The 16132-nt window shown below is 41.0% G+C and overlaps 2 protein-coding genes across 4 annotated transcripts in view; one reads left to right on the top strand and one right to left on the bottom strand.

The window, feature by feature from the left end:
• Window positions 1–1406: 1406 nt before the first annotated feature.
• On the top strand, window positions 1407–15483 carry LOC130182154 (glycerophosphodiester phosphodiesterase domain-containing protein 5-like). 3 transcript variants are annotated; one of them, XM_056396814.1, is made up of 17 exons: window positions 1407–1569; window positions 2372–2520; window positions 2802–3020; window positions 4369–4472; window positions 5329–5422; window positions 6371–6430; window positions 7807–7905; window positions 8011–8104; window positions 8295–8440; window positions 9135–9217; window positions 9985–10135; window positions 10542–10766; window positions 10919–11076; window positions 11178–11325; window positions 12021–12103; window positions 12277–12356; window positions 12983–15483. In XM_056396814.1, the coding sequence occupies exons 3-17, from the start codon at window positions 2847–2849 to the stop codon at window positions 13063–13065; spliced, it is 1782 nt and encodes a 593-aa protein (XP_056252789.1). In that variant the 5' UTR covers window positions 1407–1569; window positions 2372–2520; window positions 2802–2846; the 3' UTR covers window positions 13066–15483. The 3 variants fall into 3 exon arrangements, with proteins under 3 accessions (XP_056252789.1, XP_056252790.1, XP_056252788.1); XM_056396813.1 differs by having other exon boundaries at window positions 1408–1569; window positions 2372–2491; XM_056396815.1 differs by lacking the exon at window positions 2372–2520.
• Window positions 14065–16132, bottom strand: part of myo7ab (myosin VIIAb) — a 31804-nt gene continuing 29736 nt past the window's right edge. Inside the window, exon 49 of the mRNA XM_056396810.1 lies at window positions 14065–15633. Within this exon, the coding sequence (XP_056252785.1) occupies window positions 15541–15633 (93 nt within the window). The 3' untranslated portion in view covers window positions 14065–15540. The remainder of the gene's footprint in view (window positions 15634–16132) is intronic.

Genomic DNA, 16132 nt, shown 5'->3' with positions numbered 1-16132 from the left:
AGGCACAAAAACGTCATAATATAGCAAGACATAAAAACATCATAGTACAGTAAGTCACAAAAGAAGTTATAGTTATAGCAAGCCATAAAAATATCATAGTATATTAAGGCATGTGAAAGTCATAGTATTCATGGTCACATTTTCTTGGGATATTTCAACAGAAATTAAACTCATACTTTGATATAGCCACCATTTTATGTTTACTCCTGCTAGCAACCTGACTGATATTGTACAGAAGACAGAAAACTGAGTTAGCTTACTAGTCAACACTGGCTAACATGGTTAAATAACATCAGTTGACATTTTTCTGGTGACATTGGGTACCACTGTGTAATATGACTTCACTCTAAACACAGTGCGAACAAATATTGTTAGGACAATTTTGTCCTCCTTAACTATTGGTAGGGACATGTCCCTATGTCCATATCCAAACCTACGCCCTTGTCTGTGTGTATAACCTACACACCATTACATCAAAATGAAATATTCCAGATGTATTATTAACCCTTGTCTATCAATTTCCTCTTCCTCATATTTAAGCTCATATTGAAACTTTAATCTCATATCGAAACAAGTTGAAACTCATATTGAAACATGTTGAAACCCATAGTTAAACTTTGAGGTCACCACCAGTATTTACAGTACTTTATCCACGAGACTGTGCTCCTAGTAATTAAACTCCAGTGCCAAGTCTCAGCTTTAATTTGAAAAGGCTTACATCAATGTATCAACACAAAGAGGAATTATCTTACAGATACACGTACAAAGAACAGGTCCTTATCACCATAAAGGATGACTTTTTTAATATACAGAAATGGTAGAAGTGTTTCTGTGTTTGGTTTGATCTGCTGTTGTTTTATTTATGAGAATGTGTTTTTTAAATCCTTAAGTATCTTAAATCCTTAATTTACCATAATTTATCATAAAACAATCATAAAATTTAAAAACTCCCTTTTCACCTGTACTCACCTGGTGAAACAGTGTGTTTGCATCACTGTGGCAACAGGTGGCAGTCAGTGACACAGAGGTGTACTGTAGGGCATCAACAGGAACAAGTGTAAAGCAGAAAATTATTTACAACATACTGATTTCCGTGATGATTTTCAAAATAAACTGTTATTTTTTTAATTACAATTTTTTTTTTCTTATTCAAAATACTAAAGCTAGTTTGAATATATCTTTCCAAATGAAATTATGTATTTATTTGCATACACGTTAGCGATTGACGATAGTGTGCCCCCCTGTTATCATTTTCAATATAAAGTAAAAAAAAATAAAGAGGTTGAAATAAAGCTAAAATCACTGCATAATGTACTTTAATGACATATATCTTTTTATTTTATCCAAAGGTATTAAATTTCTGTGCCAGTGTGAAAACGTCAGAGCTGCGTGTTTTTCTTTTTTCTTTTTAAGGCAAACCGTTTCATTTCCTGTGTGTGTTTATGTAAATGTTTTTGGCTTTACACAACCTCATCAACCGAGGCCACTTCTTCTGAACGGTAACCGAGGGAGATCTGCGCACTGCGGCTGCTTCTCTGCCGTTCCCCGGGAGGTAGAACCGGCCTGGAGGTAGGACGACAACGTGTTGATATTAGGATAATATGCGGAGACGCGGAAACCGCTTCGGGCATCGATGTGTTTTCAGTGATGATCAGGTTCACGCTTTAGCTCTAAGGTCTCAATAGGTCCCGTTCTTTCCTCTGTGCGTTGAGTATCACCAAACTGCTTTGTAAAAATTCGTCCTTTTGAGAAATTTCGGGTTTTCTTGCCAAGGCGGATAACTGATTATACATGACTTACTGTTTTTACGATTTATTAGCCACCAGTCTTAAATTCGGCTCACACATAAAGACACGAATTAAGTTGCACAGCACATCTGGAAATTAATTTTACAATTAGATGAAACGATTGACGGATCATGTCAGCGCAGAATTTACCAGCATAATGGCAGTTTATTCATCTTTGGTCCCAATCTGCTGTTAGACTGTTTTCAGTCATGTTCATACATTATTTCAACTGACAGTCCTTTTCATGTTTCTGTCTTATACACTTATTATTACACAGTTATTATTTTATTCTGAATTCAACTGGTTATTTTTCTGAGTTTGTTTAGTTTGAGTACAACAGGTCCCGCCACATGACAAAACAAATTCTGATAAAAACGATCGACCATCTATAAACTGCAATAAACCACAGACTTGTTTCAGTTTACATCCTGCTAGAAACCAGGTTTTTCCTTCGTGATTATATATATATATATATATATATTTATATATAGACCTCTCTGCAAACGCTTTATGTCAGTATATGTGTGCACACAGCAGAAAATTGTGAGTGAATTGCATTCAAAGTGTAATTTTAAATCCCACAGATATCTGTCCTTCAGGGAGGATTACAACCAGCCGAGCTGTCCTTTGTTCCCCAACAAAGATAATGTTCCTGAAACACACCTGAGTTGCACAAGAGCTGCCATATCTGAAGAAGACTGAGGGTGAAGGACGAAACAAACTGATGATAACTGTACAAAACTGAACATGTTCCTGATAACTTTCTGTATGACAAAACAAAAACAGTCCCACTGAAACTTGATAACTGAGGCTGGTGTGAGGAATCCATGTTTTTAAAGATGCCATCTTGTCATTTTGTGTATAAATCTGCACAAAACTATGATGTAAAACTGTGTCAGTATCAAGCAAATGTACTCAAGCTTATCTATACTGTATCAGTGTATCATAATGTCACTGTAAAGTCTGTATAAGAGAATTGTGATTGTGATATTTAGTTGGGTTCTGTGTTTTCAGGTGTGTGTGAGCGGGATGGAGGGTGCGTCAGGGTGTGTGTGAGCCATGGCGTCCACGTTGTCCCGGCTGCAGTTCGGCCGGATGCGTGGTCTTCGTGCTAAACTGCTGAGGCGTTATGAACACCAGCCTTTAGTGACCTGCCTGGCCGGCCTGTACGGCTGCCGGTGGAGACGCTACGAGAGGAGCCGCACTCAGCCCGGAGACTGCTGCTGCAACAAGGTCAGACAACATCCGACACACGAGATGCACCGGGCACATCTGGTCCAGTCAGTGTCTTAATATCATGGCTGGATTAACCCAGTAGGTGGTCCTGGAGCACAGCCCAACAGTACATGTCAGTTTCATTATTTCCTCAGACACACAGAAAACAACCAGGACTCAAGAGCTGAAATGATTAGCTGATTAATTAAGTAGCTGATTGAGAGATAATTAACTTCATTTATTAATTGTTTACGTTGTTTTTTAAGCAAAAATGCCTCTTGCTCCAATTTCTAAAATCTGAATATTTGTTGGTTTGCCCAGTTTTCTATGTAAGTAACTATAACCCACAGTAATTGCATTAATAAACACTTTATTAACGTAGCTATTTTTAGAGCTATGTACAGTTATATTATACTGTAATAAACCAAGTGTTTACTACTTACAAATGCTAAACAGAGGGACTTAAAGTGAAGCATTACCATTGTTTGCTTTTGTTTCTGGGGATTTTCTGTAAAATTTTACCAATAAAATTAATTAAAAACAAAAATTATTCAGTGGTTGAATTGGTCACAGCTGCTTAAGTGTCAGTAATTGGCATTGTTTCATTTTTATGAGACCACAAGCTGAAAAAGCACCAGTCAGCGCTTTTATCCAGTAACAACCACTTAACATTAACTGGGTAATTTAAAATTAAATGTGACCCAATTACATTTACTTTTGTCAAACTGCTGCATTCAGAATCACAGAATTCAGATTCATCCGGCACAAGTCTCACACACACTCTGTAATTAACAAGATGTCTTTCATAATTTAAACCAGAAGTCAAATAACTTACTAATGAGTCCTTGTAGGAGAACATGAATCATTAATGCAGGCTGGAAGACGGCGGAACAAATCGATAAAACAGTGAAATGTATTGATTCCTTGTAGGGAAGAGAGGGGCAATTATATCTCATTGTTTTATTGATTTTCTTCTTCACGGTTATTGTAGTTCTTCATCTTCGCATCAGCTTAACTGTCAATTTATGAAGTAGAAATGGTTTTCAGATAAGACGGGGCTTGAGTTAAATTACACTTTAAACTGTCATATGTCTTCATTACTGAAGTGATGCGGCGGTAAACAGCATCAGTGCAGTAACGAGGCCAGAGCCGTCGTTCTCAGGTTGCGTCACGGTTTTGCAATCACAGTTAAGCCAGTAAAGAGCTTTCCTGTTTGAATGCTGCTTTCTCCATAGAGGTCAACGATCAGTCTTCATCTCCTTGGAAACAAGGCGGAAAATGGGAAAAAAAAAACAAAAAAAAAAACCCACTACATATTAAAGGGCAGTGCAACAAAGATCTGTTGTTTTGTTTCTGTTGCCGACAGTTGGAAGGTGCCAGCTTCGCTCTGCTCGTGGCGGCTTTCTGCTTAACTCTGGTGTTTCTCTACTTCTGGGGACAAGCAAAGAACGACTACAATGACTTTGACTGGTGGGTGGAGTAAACGCTTACTGTTTGGGTCTACTACAGTAAGTTGCATCATGTAATCACTGCACACATAAACAATCCCTGTAGCTCAATGGGGTGTTTTATCGCTCCATTACTCCCACTCTTCATGCAGCGTGTACAGTCTCTGCCTTGACCCCACGGTTTCTGTTTGGTGATATAATCAAACTCATAAGTTTAGGAATGTGCAACACGTAAGGAAAAACTTACAAAATGAAGTTCCGAAAACAAGATTCAAGATCAGGTTATAACGTAGAAGCATTGTCCCCAAATAATTAAATGAACACAAACACCAGATGTCACTTAATAAACCTGGAGGGCTTCGCACATCTGGTAATCCAACCTTGGCTGTAGCCATGACGAGGGCGTCCAGGTTACTCCAAAGGAAATCTGATCAAAGGTTCCTTTTGTTAAATGAAGTCCATGTCCAATGAGCCTTTGAGTCAGCTGAACTAAAACCAGTGGAGACCAACCCACAACCCATCAAAAACATGTTAGTGTTAGTGTTCTGGAGCAAAGTCTGTATTAAAAAAAGTTTCTCATGATGCAGCTGAAGCTTCTCTTTGGTGGCAAAACCCCTGCACTCAAACTTCAGTTTAAACATGTGACAGTAGTCTGGAGAATACTGACCGGCAGTTTTTAGGACATCGTCCTTCTTATCTAATTATTTGTTAAGAGAAATCCACTGATACTGGTATTCACTATTTACAAATGACAACTTTTCAAACATTGATGCTGTTAAACCAGATACATACATGGACATACTGGACCTCTCGGTTTATTGTTGCCTCTGTCTTTCTGTGTTCACCCATGTACCTGACATCGCTCTGGGTTGAACCAGGTTTAACTTCGGGAACCTGGGCTTCTGGTTCCCGTGGTCTGTGGTGCTGCTGGTCATCGCCGCCGGCTTCTTCACCTACATCACTGTGCTCATGGTGAGACGCCAACACAACACTGACCGGCAACATGGTTTCCTGATTAAAAGGAAGAGTTTTAGGAAAAATTGGATCTAGGCTCGTTAGTGCCACCCAGCCTGTTTTAATTACATACACAACAGCCCTGTTCTGGTGTCTCTGCAAAGCTAAATGTCAATTGATCAAATACTAATTCTATTTTTCAATCAATTAATCAAATGCTTTGTATTTATTTCCGTGCCACTTGTGGACCTCCATAGTAGTGTTGTGCTGTCAGACATTTTGTGTGTTTAGGCAATATTTGATCAAAGTTGGTGGTTATTTTTGGACTTTTGGGAACTTATTGGCACTTATTCCCTAGAGTTTAAAAAGTTAGAAGAGGAGATACCGCTGAGGTTTGAAGGTGATTAGCTTAGCTTAGCTTAGCGTAGCATAAAGACTGGAGGCAGGGGGACACAGCTATCCTGGCTTTGTCCTACCAGCACCTCTTAGACTCACTAATTATTAACATGTTACATCACGTTGGTTTAATGTGTACAAACACTGAAGTGTAAAAAAAAAAAGGCAGTTTGCCACATTGCAGGGTTTTATTTTTGGCTTTGAGCAGTTGCCAGGTAACCAGTCTACTCCAGAAAGTGACTGCTGCCAGTGAATTGTCTTTTTTTTACACTTCACTGTTTGTATGGATGAAACAAAAATAATTAGCACCTGTTAATTAAGACGCTACTAGGTTGTAATATGTGAAATAAGGGGCATCAATCTTCCCCTGTAATTCTCCTAAAATGTGAATAAGCATACTTTCCCAAACCTTTTCACTAAAGCAAGATACTTGAATGTACGTAATATGTATGTAGCGCTGTGTAAAAGTGGGTCTGCGGTGTGAACTGATAAACCACGACTCTTTACACTTAATCACAGCATCACTCGTCAGATTGAACTCGTCTTTCTGTTTCTTGTTGCTGTGTGCAGCTGCTGGCTGTGTGTCTGCTGTCCGAGGGCCAGAAGCTCTATCTACACTGGAGTCACAAGGTAACGGCTCCCTCCCCTGAGTGCTGTGTTTTAGGAGATTACAAGCATCTTGTTTATGGACTGTCCTCTCGCTCATCCTACACGCTCAACGACATAAAGGTTACAGTCGCTCTTCAGCATCTTCTGTCCCTGTTGAGTCGTAGTACGCTAAATAAATAAATTCCAAGCGCCAAAAAAGAAATGGGCTTCCTGTTTACAAACATGCATGCAACACGCATGGGGGCAGAAAACTATTTGCCATTTAGAAAAATATAGGAACATGCTGGAAACCAGTAAAATTCCTCATTATTTCCAAAACAGTTCTAGCTAACGTGAAACGCTCATGCTAGCCGCACTAATGCTGCAGAATGGGAAGAGAGAGACTTGGGAGACTTCACACATTATTCCAGCATGGTTAGCTCAAGTGCTAACGTTGTAGCCGCGCCAGATAGAAAGGCTCAACCAGTAGCTTTTGTTGTGTAATGTATTTGGATCTGAGCGCGGGATGCTCCCGTACACATCTACGTCAATCCTGTTGCTTCATCAGCAGTGAAATCATCATCGATAAATGGCAGAGAGCCAGTTCCATTGGCAGCCACAGATGCCCGAGCCACCATTGTTTGACAGATGAGGTGGTGGCTTTCGATCTTTGTCTCATCTGTCTGCAGAACTTCCTTCTCGGTTTCTTTCTTGTGTGTTTCTGAGAAGTGCAGCCTGAGCGCTCTGTTTCTGAGGGGTACCAGGGGTTTACATCCTCCAAGGTTCTGGTCATCAAGTCTTCTCTTGATAGTTGAAACATGTCCGCCTACATCCTGGAGAGCATTCTTCACTCGATGTGCAGTCATGAAGGGCTTTTTGTTCACCATGCACATGATTTTCTGCCCATCCACAACACTTGTGCTCCTTCGTCTACCAGGTCGTTTTGTAGTTTTCCTCCGTGCACCTGCTTTTTTAGAAAGTACCCACCACTTGAAGTACTACCTTTGATATGTTTCCGATAGATTTCTTTAGCCCCATTATTTTGCACGGTCTCCTCTTCGCTCCTCATAGTGACAGACAGCTCCACATCAAATCTAAATGTCAACTCTCAGTCAGCTCTGAGCTGCAAGAAACTTGTGAGTTACTTTTGAACCTTGCAGTTTGGGCACTGTGTGTTAAAAGGTCTCTGTCTCTCACACACTTCTTTCTTTATCGCTGTAAAACAGCTCAAATCAAAGCTGAGACTCGGCACTTTGATGTAGTTTCCATTATTTTATTTAAAATCGAGTGTGCTGAAGCTCAGAGCCTGAGGAATTAAAGAGGTGTAACAGTCTGGATTCTAGTTGTTATTCTACAACAGGCGTGAAAGCGTGATGTTTTTTCTGAAGATGGATGATGACGGATTTTCTTCTTGTCAGATTGGGATCCTGGTGAGCTTGACTTTCTCCATCGTAGCCACCGCCGTCTTGTCCGACCTGTGGAGTAAAGAGTGGAAGACGTTACTTCTTTCCTTCCAGGTGACTTTTCTTCCTCTCCTCACAACAACACCCCCCCCCCCCCCCCCCCCCCCTCCGTTTGGTTTCCACTTCCTGATGCCAGATTTTGTCTTGTGTCCTCACCAGGTGACAGCACCTTACTTGCATGTGGGTGGAGTCTTACTGATGACGGCGCTGGCTTGGCCGGTAGCTTTGCATTTCTTTCGCATGAACAGCAGAGGTGAGATGCACAGTTTGTTTATTTTGTATTGTAACGGCGTCAAATGAATAAAAACTGTAGGATTCCTCCGTTATATCAAACATCAAAGTCTGTTTCCCAGCCTGATTTTAAAATATCTACCTCTGAATCTGAGTCAAACCTCTTACTCTTGTGTATGTGTTAATGTTTTTAATGTGTGTTTGTGTTTCAGCGAGGCGCGGTCTGATCATGGGGGTGTACCTGACCATCCTGTTCGCCCTCTACTTGGTGCCCCTCGGTTTGTATTCTCCTTGTATCAAAGAGGAGCGGACCCTGGGCCCCGCACCCGCCCTGATCGGCCACAGAGGAGCACCCATGGTGAGCAGGAACCGACGATCTAATAAAGTTCCTACGCTGTGTGAAAAACTAGGGCTGCGACAGTTATTTCCTTCGATGATTATTCTGTCGATCATTCAGTCACAGTGGTGTCTTCCCTTTGCTTGTCGTGTCCCACCAACAGTCTCAAAGCTGAAGACTGTTGAAGAAAAGCAGCAAATTCTCTCATCTGAGAATCTGAAACCAGAGAATACACTGATCCTTTGTGCTTGTAAAAGAACTGAAATTATTATTATTATGGATGAAATTATAAGAAAGAAAAATGTATGGATTAATGGTCGCCGCTTTAACTACAACAGTTAGTATCTGTCAGAGTATTCTGAAAGAGCTTCATCTTTTCACACCCGCAAAATTAAATCATTCGATCCACATTTCCTGCTCTATGTGAGATTTTTAACTCCAAGACCACAACGCGAGCTGATCCGTGTAATCTGTGTAACGTTTTCTCAGATACACATACGGGCTCCCTGCTCACATCCTTCCTGTCTAAACTGTTTGGAGCCCCCACCCACAATGCTTCCGCTTCAGCTCTGTAAACTGAAGATGTAAACTGTGCTGAAATATTTACACTAAGTCAATGAGCCACTTGCATTTTATCTACATGCACTGACGTACAAGTTGCTGCGCCTCCGCTGACGGTGTATTGATCATCACTGTGTGTAAATCCGTTTGGCAGCTCGCTCCAGAAAACACACTGATGTCTTTTGAGAAGGCGGTGGAAGCTGGAAGTAAAGGTCTGGAGACGGACGTCACTATCAGGTCAGATGCTATATATGGGTCATTATTGGTTTTTTAATGTTTATTGTCACTGATCAGCAGTGTAGTAGTGATTCAGTGGCTTTATTTGATTGGAAACTGTAATAAAAACAGTGGTATGACTCTAACAAGACTTGCTCTCTGTCTAATGGGAAGTTTTTTTTTGTAGTTTTGTAGATAATTTAGGTATTTGTACTTCACTTGAGTATTTCCATTTTCTCCTACTATATACTTCTACCAAGTTTAGATACTTTTCAGATTCTGATTAGTCATAAAATGCTAAAGTGAAAACTTTGAAAGCATGACTTTTATATGTAACAGAGTATTTCTGCGCTGTATTACTACATTTACTGAAGTAAAACATCTGAGTACTTTCTCCACCAAGCACCTTTCATAGTTAATACACATAGTTAAAGACCGCACATATTAAAGCAATAAAAGACAATAAAGCAATAAGATCCTGAGAAAGAAAGAAGAGATAAGATGAGAGAGAGATAAGAGATGATCCTGGTTATAAAAAAACAACTGACAGTAGTAAAAGCAAAACCACAGAACAATATAAAAGAAATCTCAAAGGTTTATTTAACAGGTTTATAGCTGGTTCTTATGTGAATATATGAACAGAAGTTTCCTGTGTTTCGAATCAACAAATGGAGCTGGGTGAAAGTTATCTGTTGTCTAAACTGAGATTTGGTTTAATTACGACACGTATTAAATATATAAATTATACTGACACAAGTCAATGCTGCTGTCCTGTCTCCTGGTTGTAGTTTTGATGGGGTGCCCTTCCTGATGCATGACCGCACCCTCCGACGGACCACCAACGTCCACGAGGTTTTCCCCAACCGGACCGACGCCCCGGCCGCCATGTTCACCTGGGCCGAACTCGAGAGCCTGAACGCCGGCGCCTGGTTCCTCTCCGTGAGTCACACGAGCTTTTCTTCCTTTACTTTCCTCTACTCAGGCTTTTCTTAAACAAAATGACATTTAGATTTTAAACTGGCTTTTAAATCAGATACAAAGCAAACAATTAATTTATTTACAGGCACACAAATCTCAAATTAGTATTTTATTCGTCACTGCATGACGTTGAAGAGACTCAGACAGAGGTGAAGCAGATGTGCGGTGTCTTTGCTGTGTCACTAAAGTCTCTGGCTCTGATGTAGAAAGTATTGGTTGTTTTTAACTCGCACGTGGATCAACTCACTGGCAGCTGTGTAGAGCAGTACCACACAGTAATCGGTGAGCAGATGAAGAAGGTATTGGCCTGTTATACAGCTTGTTATGTCACAGTATTAATTAGGTATTGATGGTCGTCCCTTTCTAGCACAATCCGTTCGGTACAGCCGGCTCTCTGGGAGCAGAGGAGCGACAGCGGGCGGGAAACCAGTCGGTCTGCAGCCTGCAGGCCTTCCTCCAGCTGGCAGCTAAGACAGACAAACTGGTGATCTTTGACCTCTACCGCCCACCCAGAGGTCACCCGTACAGAGACACCTGGATCCAACGCACGCTGGAGGTCATCCAGAACGAGTCCTCCATCCATTCCTCACAGGTGAGACAAACGCACAATCATCACGGATCATTTTACTGTTGATCAGTTAAATCTTGTTGCTTAGTAAATGTTTGTTGTACATTTTGTATTAATGTGTCTTTTATTGTGTGTGTGTGTGTGTGTGTGTGTGTGTGTGCGTGCTCTCTCACCAGGTGCTGTGGCTGCCATCAGATCTCAGGGCTCTGGTGCAGGAAATAGATCCCGAGCTGCAGCAGACGTCTGGAAGTCGGCTCCCTCTAGAGGAGCTGCAGAGTAACAACATCGTCAAACTGAACCTGCACTACAGCTCCATGTCCGCTGAGCTCGTCAGGTCACACTGCGCGCGTGTGTGTGTGTGTGTGTGTGTGTGTGTGTCAGTGATGCTCCTGGTGTTTAGTAACACAACATGCTTCTCTCCTCTCTCGTGTGCAGGGAGTACGAGGCTGTGAACATCACCACCAACCTGTATGTGATCAGCCAGCCGTGGCTCTACTCTCTGGCCTGGTGCAGCGGCGTCCACTCGGTCACCACCAACTCCCCCCAGCTGCTCAGCACCATGAGCTCCCCCCTCTTCCTCATGGTGAGACCGAGTTCAACCTCCGCCCGACGCCTCCCATCTCTATCCGGTTGCATAATACTTCAAGAGTTCAGAATGGCACTTTCACAAAGTTCATTCTTGATCTCGCTCAGTTGCCGTGGCGATAGCTCAGTTAATTATGGCACTTATGGTTGCAGGTGATCATATATGATGAAAGCTCAATCTTTAAAGTCACATGATGACGGCTGAACTTTTCCCACAAGCGGGAAAACTCCATGTTAATGAAAACTATGACATGCAGCTAAAAGCTCAGGAAAATGCTAGCGAGCAGACTTTGAGTTAATGTATTATTAATTATTAATTTATATATATTAAAAAGTGCCAAAATGTTCAATGTGCAAGAGGAGAAATTGTCTTTTTATAAGGACGAAAAAAGAAACAATTATATTTTTGTCTGTTGCCTTTTTATTTACCTGTACATGTGAATGTGTGCGGTGGCAAGAAGTAGTAAGTGAACCCTTTAGAATGAGTTGGTTTTTACATACGTTTTCTAACATACACAGTGAGTGTTTGATGGTTTAAAATAGATTAAGATCTGATTATATTTTAAGACAGATTTCTACATAAATGAAGATCATTTCAAAGGGTTCACTTACTTTTCCTTGCCACTGTGTGAATCTCTGACCTCTCTGCCTCAGATGCCATGTTTCATCTCTCTCTCTCTCTCTCTCTCTCAGAGTCCAGATGAATACAACCTGATGTGGATTCTCACCGATCTGCTGACCCTCGTGCTGATCCTCATCGTCTTCACTTTCCACTGGTGAATCTCTCTCACACACTCTCACTCTAAAAACACTGATGGGTGAATTAAGCACATCCCACCTGAACGTACGGGGAGATGTAGCGGTGACTCTTCCAGCCGGGCAGGACTATTTGAAGCTCTGCTCCGCTGCTGTCAGAGGTCATAGTGTTGATTTTGTGTTTGCGTGGCAGGTGGCGAGAGCGAGGGCTGGCGTTCTCCTCGGGCAGCAAAATCACACTGGACAACGGCACTTACAGCAAGTTCAAGACAGGTGAGATGTTAATGTTCCTGACGCATCTGCTCCGCTGTTTGTTTGTTCGTTTGTTCGTTAGCGTCCGGGACATTTAGGCTGCAAATGTCGTGATACAGACGTAATATTCATAAAGAAGAAGAGTTTAATGTGATTTTTTTTAAAAAGCCCATTACACTATATTTGAGCTTGTTTATTAACTGTTCTCTTCTCTTGTTCAGTTCTGGTCACACTCTCTCTCCACCGCACCACACTCGTATTAGAGTCTAATTCATTTGCCAAAAAAGAGACAAAACACACAATAAACAAAGTTAAAGATGAATTTGATTGATAGTGAAAGTCTAATATTATGTTTGAATAAAACATAATATGGAAAAATGTGTCGCATTATAGTATAATATTATAATGAATTAACTATCTTTGAGTTTTGACACCTTTTCACTTTCTACTGACACTTTATAAACCAACAACGAATCTGGAAAATAATCAATACTTAAAATATTTATGTTTTTTATATATTTTCTTGCAGCCTTAAACTGAATCAGATACTGTTTCTTCGTATTCACCGACTTCCATCTCTGTTGTTATGTGACTGGAATATTTTATGTGAATCCGCTCCTTCTTCTGAATCTGATCCTCGTTTGCAGAGATGAGCGACATATGGTCAGTCACCAGCGCTAACTCGCAAGCAGAGAGGACGCCAAACCTGGCAACCGTCACCGAGCACTGACCGACATCTGCCTCTGAGAGGAGCCGACCTGGCAACACTGAGCCGCATACTGCCAACCTGTAAGATCTCAGTCCACTTTGTTTTAATGAAGTAAAGTGATGGAAACATTCCTTCACTCTCTTAGTAGCTGTTTTATCAGCACTCTGCACAAAAATCTAATCTTCTTGTCAGGTTGAATGTTTAAATGATTTTAAAAAGTTTAGTTTATTTTGAGCTGATGAAAGCTTTAAGAAGAATATTCGAGTGACCTACCAACTCCTGTGAAGCTCATTAATTAACATGTTTTATCTCGTTTGTTTGATCCCTGCATAAAAACCAAAGTGTAATAATGATGATGTGGTTTGATGGCGGTCATGTGCCAAATGTACAGACACATAAGATTAGAGTGACATGATTTGTTTTTAAATTTATGTCACCACTGAGAGCCAATGAGAGGATCTGTCTGGAGGTGTGTTCAGTTCAGTCACGGTGAAGATCCGCTGAAACGTTTCATTTTCTTTGAAGATCCTCCAGGATTACAGAAAGAGAAAAGCAAGACGTTGTGGAAACTGTGGAAACTTCTTGTTTACACCGTATTTGCTTCCAGCGGGTTTTTACCGTGAGAAAGCAGTAAAGTGAATTTCCTCCTCTGACCGCTGGACCATTTGTCTTTATCCCCCCCCCCCCAGCTCGTGTACCATCTGCACAGATCTTATCTGTGTCATTACTTTTACCTCTGCCTCCGACTGAACTTATAACGTCCTGGTAAACATGTGAATATTCGCTCAGGTTTTACATTATGAACGTCTGAACCTCCGATCTCTCTGCCTTGATCCAATTTGATCTCTCCATTGACTTTATATGAAATCACTCCGCTTCTGAAATTGGCTTCGCAGTCTGTCTGAACACACTGATTTAAGTGTAATGTGGCATATCAGAATGAAAAGAGTATTTTTATTGAGACATTTCCGAGAACCACAGTCCCCAGGCGCAGCAGAGCATTAAAGAGGAATAAATCTGTTCTTTGCAAAATGTCATTTTATTCACGTCTACATCAGGATATGTGGTCACAAGATGGATGAAACAATTTCTCCTTAATAAACATGGTCCAAAAAAGTGTCATGATTATTTCTTTGTGCTTAAAAATCAAAGCTAATGGTTCATATATTTAGAAAAAAAACAGACAAATGAGAGTAAAATCATTCACCGGCTACAGTATGAGTACAACGGACATGTTCTAGAAACAGTCTAACTACCGTGGATCACCTCATACAGACAGGTGGTGTTTGAACTTTGTGGCACACGTATGGTCTGTTTCCTTGCACATGCGTAACTAACAATGCAATACAAAAAAAAAATAAAATAAAAATCACCAGCCCTCTGCAGCAAGTTTTAAATCCAGATTTGAGTGTGTCCAAGTTTGAAATTGGCAAAAGGACCAAAACAAAATATCAGATGAGTCTGAAGGGTCATTTGTGAGTGACAGGTTACCTTTGGTGTGGTTTATATTTTATATTTGAAAGAGAGATTTCAATCTAAAACACATTCAGAAGTGACTCTATGTTTGAAACTGGCTTGGTAAACTTAAAAACGACTCTGAACATAAATACGGATGCAATGGAAAAATAAAGCTACTTACAAGACAAATAATCAACAAGCAACAAGAGAGATTTCATCTTTTTTATCTAGGATTTTGGTCGTGGCTGTCATCGGTCTGCAGCTGTTTCAGGCCCAGCTACTTTTTTTATTCAATGGTTGGAGATCAAGGCCTGTATTTATCAAGCGGTCAGTTTGATTGATTACTGCAGAGGTTATTGGTTGTGATCATCACCGTTTCAAAGCTGCAATTTTTAAAATAAGCGTATAGCTGTAGATACCAATCAACATGTCGGTCTGACCTCCGTCTGCTGCAGCTTGTACAGGTGACCTCACCTCTCTAGTTCTCCTAAATACCAGCAGGTAACGTGACCACGAACGCCTCACCGAGAAGTTTCTACTCCGGAGATTCTCGATAAATTCAGGCCCAGATTTCCAATCTATTTATTTTTGTACCGTTTTATTGTCTTAACATAGTTGCAACGAAAAGCTCATTAAACAAAAACTTCACAGCACAGAGATGATGAACTGAGAAACTTCTGGTTCTATAAACGCAGACTACTGGAGCCGTAGAGTGAGACACTGTGAGCAGCGATTTACTTTAAGCTTAGAAAAGCTCCAGATTGACGTGTGACGTGTGACGTGTTGGGAAAAGGTCATTTAAAGGCAATGGGTGAGTTTTAAGACAGGGCCGATACATAATAACATCAATGAAAACGTTGGCAGTACAGTGTCACAGTTCACCATCAGTCGTCTGTCTTAATAAACCCTCAGTGGGACAATAAGTGTGTTTACATGTATTCACACTGTGTGTATGTGGACAGCTCTGTGTGTGTGTGTGTGTGTGTGTGGATGCAGGATTGATTGACCGTGATCGATGATTTTCCGGCCGTCGTCTGCTCACTTGCTGTTGCCCCGGGTGCTTCGCTGTTTGGTCATGGTCGTCAGCATCTGGCTGATGTAAGAGGTCAGGAGGTCGTCCATTTTGTAACCCTGAGGGGTGTAGGAGGTGGTCAGACGTCAGACACATGGTATTAAACTCATATTTATTTATTGGGATGAGCGGCCCTGTTGAGTTTTCCAGTGATTTTAAAATAGTTACTCTCTGGGAAAACATCACTCGTTAAAAAGAAAAGCATATGCTCCTAACAGTTTTACTTCCACACTGTGCTACTAGTGCATCTGGCCATCTTTAAAACGCTGATCTGAGGTTATTGCTGTTTGCAGAGGCCAGAGAGGAACATCCACTGAACGCTGTGTGTTGTGGTGTGAGTCAGGACGCAGGTGTGCACGTCTGATGAAGCCACAGGTTTCTGATTACAGCTTTGTTGCTGGAAAGGAACAAGTTTATTCTCAGGTGTTGTCCGACAACACAGGGAATAAAATGATGTAGTTATAGTCATTCTGAACGGCCACTGTACCTGAACGCCACCTGTGTAAACGCAGTCAAGTCTATAATTTATCTCAATTTAACTCTGACACTTTTATTTTG

The sequence above is a fragment of the Seriola aureovittata genome, chromosome 15 (genome assembly GCF_021018895.1).
Source record: "Seriola aureovittata isolate HTS-2021-v1 ecotype China chromosome 15, ASM2101889v1, whole genome shotgun sequence".
Classification (NCBI taxonomy): Eukaryota; Metazoa; Chordata; class Actinopteri; order Carangiformes; family Carangidae; genus Seriola; species Seriola aureovittata.
The sequence above is the reverse complement of the archived record's forward strand: the minus strand, read 5'-3'. Positions and strand labels throughout refer to the sequence as shown.

Bases quoted from the DNA above. Each gene is read 5' to 3' on its own strand.
- LOC130182154 (XM_056396815.1), top strand. From the start codon at position 2,847: ATGGCGTCCACGTTGTCCCGGCTGCAGTTCGGCCGGATGCGTGGTCTT. The intron at 4,473-5,328 runs GTGGGTGGAGTA...GGGTTGAACCAG, and splicing joins GACTACAATGACTTTGACTG to GTTTAACTTCGGGAACCTGG. The intron at 6,431-7,806 runs GTAACGGCTCCC...TCTTCTTGTCAG, and splicing joins ATCTACACTGGAGTCACAAG to ATTGGGATCCTGGTGAGCTT.